A 13,066-nucleotide genomic window follows, 5' to 3' on the forward strand; every position below is an offset into this window, starting at 1 on the left:
ACCTAGGATGAGAGAATTTCTTTAAGCCGATGCTGGATGTAGGTCTGATCTTTTTTTCTGGTCATGGCAAAAAGGGCAGCTAGAGGATTATAGAAGTTTCAGTGTGTCACTGAAGGACTGATGAGATCAAACACTCACTCCAGATGGAAAGCAGAACATGGTTGGGAAAGGAGACTTGCCTCTGGATCATAAACTAATCAAATTCCAGGCTTCTCCTAGAGCTTCAGAAAGCAAAATTCAAAGCCTCGCTGCCTCCCCGAGGTCTTCACGGCCAGTAGCAGGGCACGACTACAAAGTTTAGGCTCACCCACTCCTCTGCCCAGCATCTCACTCAGGCATGCTAGGTCCAGAGCCCACTGGTCAGAATGGATAGGTCATAAATAAATCTTAAATCTTATGTGTAATAGAGCATTTTATGACATAAATCATTCTATTCTGTAGTAGAAAGAAAAGCGTCAAACTGGAAGCTTTGAGACTCTAAACTCTCAGCAAGAAAATCAACTGAGAAAGCTGTCTTCTTCTTTACCCAGACTCTTCGTCCAGAGATTTTCTTAGTCCAAGTATCAGGAACTTTAAGAGGAGCCTGAGAGAAGTTACATTCATTCCCTGAGGTTCCAGATTGTCTGGACAGGGTTTTGTTTCTGTGGCTGAAGTTTCTAAGAATTTAGTGAGGGTTGTCATTATGTGATATCTGACGATAACAGAGGTTGGCTGGCTTATTTGACCACCATGCTTATTTGCTATATTTGTATCATTTTGACTCTCATAGTAACTTCCAGAGGAAGTTCTTCTCCTGGAGAAGTGATTTGTCAGATACTGTTTTCCTCTGCAGAGAGAATACTAGCCTTCTGTGGTTCAGTCATGAAAGGACAGTTATCTGACTGCTGGCCCAGGGCAGTGTACAACATTTTTTCATCTTTTGAGACTTGAGATTTTAAGTAGCAAATTATTTTCCTGTTGGGCCACCTTCCACAAATGTCTTAATTAGATGCCCCTGTTCAGCAGAAACAAGAATGTAGGGACAGGTGGACACCACAGAGAGGGGCCTCTGCCAACAAGAAAGAGCCAAGTTCTGGAGTCACTTTAGATCAGGCCATCTGTTGAAAATTTCACCCTTTTCCTGGTGCCCCAGCAGAAGCCAGAGGAAGAAACTTAATTCTCATTTGATATGGCCTATGTAGACCTACCAGATCAAGCTCCAAGCTCAGTTCTACAACCACCCACTTTAATTATTCATTCCTAGAACCAGGTGGGGGCATGGCTGGATCCATAAGCATAGCTGAGAGGGCCTTTCACCGAGTCCAGAGGTCAGCTCACGGCCTCGAGCAGCCTGTCCTTGTCAGAGTGTCAGCTCAGGAAAAGCCGATCTCACCCCTCCCTGAATGCCCAGGACAGAATGGGATACACAGCGTAAACTTCATTCTCCTGGTTTTTATTTGGTTCCTCAGGCAGTTGAGATGGTTCAGCAGCTTGGTCTACTGGAGTCTTAAGGAAAATCTCTCCATTTTTTAATTTAAAAGTAACACATTGTAAAGAAAAAAAAAATTTTTTAAGAGTATGGGAAAACGAAAGAAACAACAAAATCATCTAAATCTTCCAGTGCTGTCACACACACACACACACACACACACACACACACACACCCCTATCCTTGTAGGGGTCTTTTTTTACATAATTTTTTTATATAACTGGAATTAGATTGTATATATATGATTTTGGATCCAGATTTTTCACTTAGCATTATATTCAAAAACATTTTTCATGTCATTCATAACTTTTGTTAAACATCAATTTTAATACAAGTCTGTCTTTTAACAGATGAGAAGACTGAGGTTGGGTATGGGGAGTAAGCCTACTTTTACAAGATCACACATCATTTAGCACAAACCCAGGTTTCTGCTTCTAGTCTGGTATTCTTTCCACATTGCCCAGCTGGAAGGCATGAAGTAATGGAGAGACTTAGAAAGAAGGTGGAACAAGTCAGCTCTGCCCAAGAACCATCACTAAGAAGAGAGTGTGATGTGGCATCTGGATGGAACCTCTGTGCTCTGGAAGAGGGTAGTCCCTGAGGGATGTGCTCAATGGCCATGGGTTAGGGGTACTTCATGTAAGGTAGCATGAGCAGGTGGGACACCACTGGGACCGCATGCCACTCAATCCTTCTGCACCCCAGCATTTCCACTGCTGGACTGAACAGTAGGCCAAACTGAGGACTTAAACAATGGCTCAAGATCCAGTCACAGCTCTGGTAACCAAAATGTCTTTGCAAAAGGATAATGTTAACATTTTTAACTGAAGTATGGTTGATTTATAACACTGTGTTAGTTTCAGGTGTATTCAGGTGTATAAAGTGATTCAGATGTATATTTTTTCAGATTATTTTCCATTATAGGTTATTACAAGATACTGGATATAGTTTCCTGTGAATGCATGTGTGCTAAGACACTTCAGTCGTGTCCAACTCCTTGCAACCTTATGGACTGTAGCCCACCAGGCTCCTATGTCCGTGGGCTTCTTCAAGCAAGAATACTGGAGTGGATTGCCATGCCCTCCTCCAGGGGATCTTCCCAATCTAGGGATGGAAACCACGTCTCTTAGGTCTCCTGCATCGGGTTCTTTGCCCATAGTTTTCTGTACTATACAGTAAATCATCATCGCTTACCTGTTTTACGTATGGTAGTGTATATCTCTTCATCCCATCTCCTATTTATTCCTCCTCCCACTCCCTGTATTATTTTTAGATTCCGCAGATGAGTGATATCATATAATATTTCTCTTTCTCTGACTGACTGACTTCGCTTAGTATGATATTCTCTAGACCCACCCACATTGCTGCAAATAGTATTATTTCATTCTTTTTAAATGGCTGGATAATATTCCATTGTTTATATACAAACCACACCCTCTTTATCCATTCATCTGTTGATGGACACTTAGGTTGCTTCCACATCTTGGCTATTGTAAATAGTGTTGCTGTGAACATTGGGGTGTGTGTGTCATTTTGAATTAGAGTTTTTGTCTTTTCCCAGAAGTGGGATTGCTGTATCATGTGGTAGTTCTAGTTTTAGTTTTTTAAGGAACCTCCATACTGGTTTCCATAGTGGCTATAGCAATTTCCATTCCCACCAACAGTGTAGGAAGGTTCCTTTTTCCCCATATATTCTCCAGCATTTATTATTTGTACAATTTTTAATGATGACTCTTCTGACCAGTGTGAGGTGATACCTCATTGTGACTTTGATTTCATTTCTCTGGTAATTAGTGACATTGAGCTTTCATTTCATGTGCCTGTTGGCCGTCTATATGTTTTCTTTGGAGAAATATCTATTGAGGTCTTCTGTCCAATTTTTGATTGGGTTCTTTTCATATTAAATTGTATGAGCCATTTGTATATTTTGGGCTTCTCTGGTGGCTCAGACAGTAAAGAATCTGCTTGCAATGCAGGAGACCCAGGTTCAATCCCTGGGTCAGGAAGATCCCCTGGAGAAGAAAATGGCAACCCACTCCAGTATTCGTGCCTGGAGAATCCCATGGACAGAGGAGCCTGGCGGGCTACAATCCATGGGGTCACAAAAACTTGGACACGGACTGAGTGACTAACACACATTTGTCAAATATTTAAAATATTAACCTCTTGCTAGTTGCATCATCTGTCACTGACAGATGATTTTCTCCTGTTCTGTAAATCATCTTTTCATTTTGTTGATGGTTTCCTTTGCTGTGCAAAAACTTGTATGTTGATTATTATTTGATTTTAAGTTTATTTTTTCTTTTGCCTTGGAAAAATGATCTAAGAAAATACTGCTCTGATTTATGTCAGATAATGTTTTGCCTATGTTCTCTTCTAAGAGTTTTTATGGTGTCCTATTTTATATTTAGGTCTTTAAACCATTTTGAGTTTACTTTTGTATGTGGTGTGAGGGTGTATTCTAACTTCATTGATTTACATCTGGCTCTCCAGCTTTCCCAACACCATTTGCTAAAGAGACTATCTTTTCTCCACTGTATATTCTTCTGTTCTTTATTGAAGATTAATTAGCTTCAAGTTAAGTGAAGTGAAGTGAACTTGCTCAGTCATGTCCGACTCTTTGAGACCCCATGGACTGTAGCCTACCAGGCTCCTCAGTCCATGGGGTTTTCCAGGCAAGAATACTGGAGTGGGTTGCCATTTCCTTCTCCAGGAGATCTTCGCAACCCAGAGATTGAACCCGGGTCTCCCTTATTGTAGGCAGACGCTTTACCGTCTGAACCACCAGGAAGTCCTCAAGCATATGGGTTTATCTGGGCGCTCTCTGTTCTGTTCCATTGATCTATATGTCTGTTCTTGTGCCAATACCATGGTGTTTAGATTACTGTACCTCTAAAGTCCTGGAGGGTTATGCCTCCAGCTTTGCTCTATTTCCTTAGGATTGCTTTGGCAATTCTGGGTCTTTTGTGATTCCGTCTAAGTTTCACTACTATTTGTTCTAGTTCTGTAGAAAATGTCATGGGTAATTTGTTAAGGATCACATTAAATCTATAGATTGTGTGGGGTAGTGTGGTGATTTTAACAATATTAATTCTTCCAATCCAAGAGCATGGGGTATCTTTCCATTTCTTTGAATCATCTTTGGTTTCCTTTATCAATGTTTTATAATTCTTACCTCCTTTGTTAGATTTATTCCTAAGTTTTTAATTGTAATTTTAAATGGGATTTAAAAAATTTTTTCTCTTTCTGATATTTCATTTTTAGTGTAAAAAAAAAAGCAACAAATTTTTTCTGTGTATTAATTTCACATCCTGCTACTTTACCAACTCAGAGAAGGCGATGGCACCCCACTCCAGTACTCTTGCCTGGAAAATCCCATGGACAGAAGAGCCTGGTGGGCTGCAGTCCATGGGGTCGCTAGGAGTCGGACACAGCTGAGCAACTTCACTTTATTTTTTCACTTTCATGTGTTGGAGAAGGAAATGGCAACCCACTCCGGTGTTCTTGCCTGGAGAATCCCAGGGACGGGGGAGCCTGGTTGGCTGCCGTCTGTGGGGTCACATGGACTGAAGTGACTTAGCAGCAGCAACTTTACCTTCATGTACTAGTTCTTATAGGTTTTGCATGAAGCCTTTAGTGTGCTCCATGTAGAGTATTGGGCTTCCCAGGTGGCTCAGTGGTAAAGAATCTGCCTGCCAATACATGAGGCTCAGGAGACATGGGTTTGATCCCTGGGTCAGGAAGATCCCCTAGAGAAGGAAATGGCAACCCACTCCAGTATTCTTGCCTGGGAAATCCCATGAACAGAGGAGCCTGGCAGGCTTCAGTCCATGGGGTTGCAAAAGAGTTGGACACGACTGACTTAACAACAGCAACAATGTAATAAAGTATTACATTATCTGCACATAATTTTGTTTTAAAACAGCTTTGTTGAGATACAGTTGGCATAAAATGAATTATACACATTTAAAATGTACAGTTAATAAGGTTTTATGTCTATATTCATCAATAAAATCAGCACATACCAATATAATGAAGTTATTCATCAGGCTCAAAAATTTCCTTTATAGTCCCTTTTTCCCACCCTCCTTATATGTCCACTTCCATTTCTATACAGCCACTGATCTGCTTGTGGTCACTATAGACTAGATTGCATTTTCTAGATTTTATATGAATAGATTGATACTGTATGTACTTTTTCCCATCTGGCTTCTTTCATTCAGCATAATTTAAAAATTCATCCATGTTGTTCGGTATATCAATAATTAGCGTATTTTTATTGCTGACTAGTATTTTAGTATACACATAGATATTCCACAATTTGTTTATCCATTCATTTATCAATGGACATTTGGGTTATTTCCAGCTTTGGGCTATTAAAAATAAAATGAATATTCATATACAAGTCTTCATAGAGACAGCTTTCATTCCTTTTGAGTAAAGACCTGGAAGTAGAATGTTTAGGAGTATTATGTGGTCTTAATGACTTGACCTCTTTATTATTATGAAATGACTTTCTTTATCCCAAGTAATAGTCTTTGTTTTGAAATTTGTTTGATAAGTGTGAGTTGCTAAGTCGTGTCTGACTCTTTGTAACCCAGTGAACCCACCAGGCTCCTCATAACTGATAAAACCACCTTAGTTAACTCGTGTTACCAGAGTATATCTTATTTCATTCTTTTAATGTATTTGTGTCTTTATATTTAAATTGACTTTCTTATAGGAAGTATGTTTTGGGGTCTTATTTTTTAATCCATTCTGACAATATCTGCCATTTAGAGTTTTAGAACATTTACATTTATTGTGATAATTGATGTAATTAGGTTTACAACTACTATATTGCTGTTTTCTTTTTTCCAATCTCTTCTTTTATTCCCATTTGCTCTTTTTTCTGAATACCTTTAAATTAATTGAATTTTTATTATTTTACTTTATATCCTTTTTTATCTTAGTTTTAACTATGCCAGTGTACCTTCAAGTAGTAGTATTTTATTTTACATATACTATAAGAAATTTACAACAATATACTTCTATTTCTCCACGTCTTTGTGCTTTTTTACTTCAACATGTTGTCAACCACACATGTCATTATTGTCATAGTTAGCTATCTTTTTAAAAGATTTTAAAAGCTGTCTTTTTAAAAAATATAAACTAAATCTTTATATTTTTATATTATGTATTAAAATATATTTTTTATATTTTTATATTAAATCTAAATATTCTTTATATTTATCTACATGGTTTACTAGTTTTAATGCTCATCATTCTTGTGTGTAAATCCAGGTTTCCATAGATTGTAATTCTAGTAAAAAGATTTCTTTTACCATTTCTGGTAATGTAGCTCTCTATAGCTTGTACATTTGAAAAGTTCTTTATTTAGCCTTTTTTTCCTAAAGATATTTTGCAGAATCAAGAATTCTAATTTGACAGGTTTTTTTTCTTTTAGTGCTTTTTAAAAGATGTTGTTCCACTGGCTACCAGCATGCTTTGTTTCCAGTAAGAAAAATACAGTCATTCTTATCTTTGCTTCTCTCCACATCAGATGTTTTTTCTCTGGTTTCTTTTATGATTTTCTATCACTGATTTTAATCAATTTGATTTTGGTGTTCCTTGGTGTAGTTTTATATATATTTCTTATGTTTGGGTTTCATTGAGCACCTTGTGTCTGAGGTTCTCTAGTTTTTATCAAATAACAAATCTGGGAAAATATCAACCATTATTTCTTTAATATTTTTCTGCTCCTGACTCTTCTTTAAGTATTCCAATTACATGTTTATTTGACTACTTGAAGTTGTCCACCGGCTCACTGGTATGATACTTTTTTTTTTTTTAATATAGTCTTTTTGGCTAGTTTCTGTTGCAATGCTTCAAATTCACTAATCTTTCCTTCTGCAATATCTGCTGTTAACACTGCTCAGTATATTTGTATTTTTCATTTAACATCATATCTAGACACTTGATGTGAACATCATAAAATATCTTTCATGTCTCTACTTAACATGTTCAATCTTTCCTCCAGCTTCTTGGATATATAGAATGTAGTTATAATAACTGTTTTAAAGTTTTTGTCTATTATATCATGTATATCATTCTGGATCCATTTCAATAGATTTTTCTCATTATTATTATTCATACTTGCTTTGTATACATGGCAATATCTTATTGAATGCCAGACTTTGAAAATTTTGCAGTGTTGGTACTAGAAATTTTTGTGCTCCTATAAATATTCTTGAGCTTTGTTTTGGGATACACTTCGGTTTACTTGGAAATAGTTTGACCTTTAGGGGTCAAGCTTTTAAAGCTTTGTCAAATCTGACCAGGGAGGCATTTTCTCTAGGGCTAATTTTGCCCAGTTATCAAGGCAAAACTCTTCTGAGTACTCTACTTAATGGTTCATTAATTATAGGAGATTTCTACATTGATTGCTGGAAATAAACAGTATGCCTTGTTCTCTGTGCAGTCCAGGGATTGTTCCCTCTCATCTGGATTCCTTCCCCAGCCTCAGGTAGTTTCCTTACACATGTGTGCTGATCACTACTCAGATGAGTAATTGAGGGAACTCTCATCCAGTTACTCAAAAGGACCTTCTGCAGAGACAGCTGGAGTTCTCTCTGTGCAGCTGCCTCCCCTCCAGTGCTCTGCTCTGTGAATTCCACACACCGTGAGCTCCCCAGACTCCCAGCTCCATCTCTGCAACTCACAGAGATTTCCAGGACCTCCCTGGGTTTCCCTCCTTGTGCCATAGTCTAGAAACTTTCCAGTCAGTAAGATGTGGCATTTGCAGGGATCACCTCAATCATTTCCCATCTCTTGGGATCACTCTTTGGTGCTGGCCATAGTCAATGTCCTATGAACCATTGTTTTGTATCTTTTGTCCAATTTTTTAGTTGCATCAGTAGGAGGATAAAACTGGTCCCTCTTATTCCAAGTGGGTCACTATAATAGTGTTTTATTGAATGAATAATTTGAGGATATAACAGTAACTTGAGCTACCTGATACAAGGAATTTTTCACATTTGTCTTATATATTTAAGTTTTTCCGTAACTTTAACTCCAGAGAGATTTTCGTACTTCTATGCATATGTAATTTCATAGCAATTTCCTCCATCTCACTGTCCTTGTTTTGATTTCATCCTATTGTGTTTTCATCTCAATTGGCTCACCCCTGAGGCTTTCTACTCCTGTTTAATAGAGGTTGCACCTTCTTGCAATCTACTGAGTGTCCTGCCCAGTAAGAAATCATTTCCAGAGATATGGTCCTCTGAGATTTCAGGATAAAACTTCCTTTCCTTGTTTTGCAGCTCTGTTTCATGGATTCCATCATGGTCTCTTCACAGGGCCCTCTGTGCCATACAAAGTATGTCAGCGACCTTTGGTCTCACCCACTGTCCATCTGGGTGATGGGTAATTCCCTTCTCAAGCCACAGCTAACCTCTAGGACCTGGAAGGCTTTCATGTAGCACAGCTCTGTTGGCCTGAGATGAACTGTTTGCCATTGCTTGGCATTTTGCTTCTCTAAATAGCGTACTGGTGGCATTGCTTCCCCCAGCAGGCATTACTATCGAGGTTGTCACTCCCTCTGCTTATGCCTTCAAGACCCTGTTACCTGGTAGTACAACACTTAGGTTGCATTTTCCAGTACCAGTCTTCCTTTTACTGTTTCCTGTGGTTTTTGTGAGTTGTACCCCCTTATTCAATATTATGATCATGGATGTGAAGAGGGTGGGGAAAGAGAGATGGCCCTTAAAGTGCCTCAAAAAAGTATAATTCACACAGTAAAATATAGGTATCTGGTTTTCTGGTTAGTATTAATGTTAATAATATCAGATTTCTTAATCTGATAATAACCAGAGGACAAAGAAATGGTTTTCCTATTATTAGCACTAATCCAGTCACTTGGTCTTGTCTGACTCTGTGACCCCATGGACTGTAGACCCCAGGCTCCTCTGTCTATGGAACTTTGCAGGCAAGAATATTGGAGTGGGTTGCTATTTCCTCCTCCAGGGAATCTTCCCAACCCAGGGATTGAACCCAGGTCTCCTGCATTCCAGACATATTCTTTACCATCTGAGCCACCAGGGAAGGCCTTTCCTACCTATAAGAATGAAAAGAAGGAAATTTTCAGAGGGAAAACTTACTCTACTCCTGTGGTATATTAAGTCACTTTCTGCACTTTCTTTATGCTACTGATTAGGCTTTCAGTAAGTGAAAATTCTTCCTAGTTTCTGGAAATTAGCTGATTGTTGATCCCAGTTTTCTCTTTTGAACTTTTATCTTTTTTATTTATCTTTAAATGCACTTGAGAAGAAAATTGTGAAGGGGTATGTTGGTACATAACCAATAGTCTGGATTTTTGGAGTCCCAGCTAAAATTATCTCTTTGATGTATTCCCCCCAAAATTAAGCTAAATGACATTTACCTGATTGATATTACTAAAATCACTGTCATCTTTTCTAAAAATTCACATAGCATAAGGGAATTTCTTATATGGCTATAGACTCTTTAAAGGGTCAGAATGCAGTTCTTTCAAAAAGTATGAAGCTTACAAACTGGATTTCTAGGACCTCTGATTTAATCATACCTTTTTTATTTGATCAAAAGCATCATCCATGCCTTTGAAGACATTTATATAAAATTCTTGCCTCTTCCATGAAAAGAATGGAGCAACAAGGGTTTCATATTTACTAAACCTTGTGTCCTTGGATGCTTTCATTTTGCACGATGCAGAAACAAAGATCACTGAGAAGCAAGTGCCTGCTAAGAACCAAGCGGCTGCGACCCCTGTGGGGAACCTTGTTGCTCCGTCTTCAGGCTCAGAATCCCCCATAGTCTACCTGAAGGATGTCGTGTGTTACCTGTCCCTACTGGAGTCAGGGAGACCTCAGGATAAGCTAGAGTGTAAGTACATACCCTGTCAAGGGGCTTTGACTTTTTCCTAGAGGAAGACCTAGTGTCCTCTCCATCCTTCTAAACTGAGGTTGATCTGGGATCCTGGGGGTGGGTACTGCCTCCTTGAGGGAGGTCGTCTGCCCTGTCACCAGTAGTGACATAAACATTTCCTAGAATCTACGCTGGACCACAGTACCAGTTGTACAGGGCGGGGGTGCATTTGACACCTTGGTATTGAGAATCAAGATCTGGAAAGGGAAGGGGTCTTTAAAAGAGGTGAAGACTCCCTTTCTTTGCTGGCACGATTTCCTGAAAGCCTCTAATCAGAAAGCTGCTGCCTCCCCTTAGAAGATTTTTCAAGGGAAGATTTGCAACATCTGTTTTCCTTCCCCTGTTCCATGCCCAAGCAATTCTTGAACTATGAGGAAGCCTTTTTTTTCCTTGAGACCTAATCAACCTCTACCTTGTTAAAGCTTATTTCTATGTCTTCACCCATCCCAACTCCAAGTGTTTTGGCCTCTAGAGAAAGAAGGCTAGTTAATTAAGGGAGTTGAGCTTGGTTTTAAAAACAAGTCTTCAGAAGGAGAATAATAGCAGAAAGGAAAGCCCACAAAGAGCAGTCTCGCAGACAATCACTTTGGAGATGGTCTCGCTGGCCTCTGCGAGCCTACAGGCAAACTTTACAGTAGCTTATAGGTAGGTCTTGTTTAAAAATATATATTATTTTGGTTTCTCTTAGGATCTTAGGAGACTTAAGGGAAAAGTATACGCATTATAGCAAAAGTTAGAATTCCAGCCAATAATCAGAATAGTCAACGAAATAAACATTAGCAAGAAGTCTGGCAGAGGTTAACCCTTGCCAAAAACAAAATGAAACATTTGCTCATTAACCAAGCTTAAAATCTACCCCATAGGTTTGATAATAATTGCCAGTCTTAAGTGATAATTTGGAAGCAAATGTACCAGATTTCTGTTTGTACTGACTAATGTTAAAAGGGAAATGTCAGATTATTTCCCACATTCAGTTGGATTTGGGGCATTGTATTTGTTCATAACTACCAGAGAGGATATGGCAGACTCTTTCATATGAGTGCCTCTCAGACTGAGTCCTGTAATGGTAATAAAAATAAACTGATTTTAAAAGCTTTTTCTTATAGAAAAATGTAAGTACAGATAAAAGTAGAGAATGCAAAGAACTTCCCTATATCCATCAACCACCTTCAGCAATTACCAGCTTCTGGTCAGTTGTGTTTTATGTGTACCTCCTACTCATTTCTCCTGCACCAGATTATTTTGAAGCCAATTTCAAATATCATATAATTTCATTTGTAAATATCTCAGTATGTACCTCTGACATATGACTTTTCCTTAAATATAATCATAACACTGTTATCACATCTAAAGAAAATGATTCCTTACTATTTTCAAACATTCCGTTTTCATTATTTTCAGTATTCATTGTTTTCCCATCATGGTAAACAATTCAAATGTTGTTTATTTGAATTGGAGGTCCAAGTAAAGTCCATACACTTTACTTTTTTTCCCTGAAATTTTTTGTTGCAGAAACTTGGTCATTTGTCCTTAAAGTTTTCTTTAATTAAGACAAATAAATTCAAATCATCTCAGATTTTAGTGACTGAAACCAAGTTAAACCTTTAAAAAAAAATAATGGTTTGTGTGTGTATAGGAAATGATAGGCTGAAATTTCACCTATTATCAGTGTAATTAAAAAAACTCGACATCGAACATCTCATTTTTGCTAAACACTTTAAATGCACTATTAACCTCACAGTAACCCTAGAAAAGTGACATGATTTTTGTCATTTTATATATATATATATATATATATATATAATTTTGTCATTTATATATAAGAAAGCATGGAAAAGTTAGATGACTTGCCCAAGGCCATGCTTCTAAAAAAAAGGATGCTTGCTCATACTTCCTTGTTCTACTCCTCACAGTAAGACCAAAGTGGGCTCCACATTAGTGCCACCTGGGCCCAGAGTGTCTCTAGGACATTCAGAGGAGCCACAAAGAATCAGAAGCCCATGACCCTACTTTTAAATAATTTAAATTCCAACCAGAGACACATCACTGTATACACAAGGTCCAGAGACATAAAACATGTAGAAGGAAGTGACAACACAAGGGCAGATTAACAAATTAACAGGAGTGCTGTGACCCTGTGGGTACATCCCGAGAGGTCCAGAGTAGTTACATGAGTGAAGGGTCGGTCAGGGGAGGCTCCATGGAGAAGGCTGGCACAAGGGAACATTTCAAAGGATAGGAAGGAAATGAAGACATTTTCAGCTCTGCTCCCCACCCTGCTTACTTCTGAGACCACAGACAGAATCTCTACCTTTTAGATTAATTAAACAGCAAGTTTCCAAATCTCATAAATGAACATTTAGTCCTTTCCCCAAAATTCATTCCCAAATCTTTCTTATCCTCCATCACTTCTCTACAGTTAGAACATGGCAGAGGATGTTTCTGAATCACATGTTGACATTTTAGAAAAAGAAATACAATAGTTTCTATAATAGTAACTACTTCATAATATTATTGAGAATTAAATAGTAATAATGATAGGTGCATAAGATGATATATTATACATATTAAATACCATATATAAATATTCATTAATGAAAGAAAATAAAAATAACATCTGTTGAGTGTTTCCTACATTCCAAGCACTATAGATTTTGG

The 13,066-nt window shown here is 38.1% G+C and overlaps 1 protein-coding gene across 3 annotated transcripts in view; it reads left to right on the forward strand.

Moving 5' to 3' along the window:
- Positions 1–13,066, forward strand: part of DGKG (diacylglycerol kinase gamma) — a 226,520-nt gene that overhangs the window by 77,177 nt on the left and 136,277 nt on the right. For all 3 annotated transcript variants that reach the window (XM_027538801.1, XM_027538802.1, XM_027538806.1), the window contains exon 6: positions 10,196–10,366. In XM_027538801.1, coding sequence (XP_027394602.1) covers positions 10,196–10,366 — 171 coding nt within the window. The remainder of the gene's footprint in view (positions 1–10,195; positions 10,367–13,066) is intronic.

This window comes from Bos indicus x Bos taurus, chromosome 1 (assembly GCF_003369695.1).
Source record: "Bos indicus x Bos taurus breed Angus x Brahman F1 hybrid chromosome 1, Bos_hybrid_MaternalHap_v2.0, whole genome shotgun sequence".
NCBI classification, from domain to species: domain Eukaryota; kingdom Metazoa; phylum Chordata; class Mammalia; order Artiodactyla; family Bovidae; genus Bos; species Bos indicus x Bos taurus.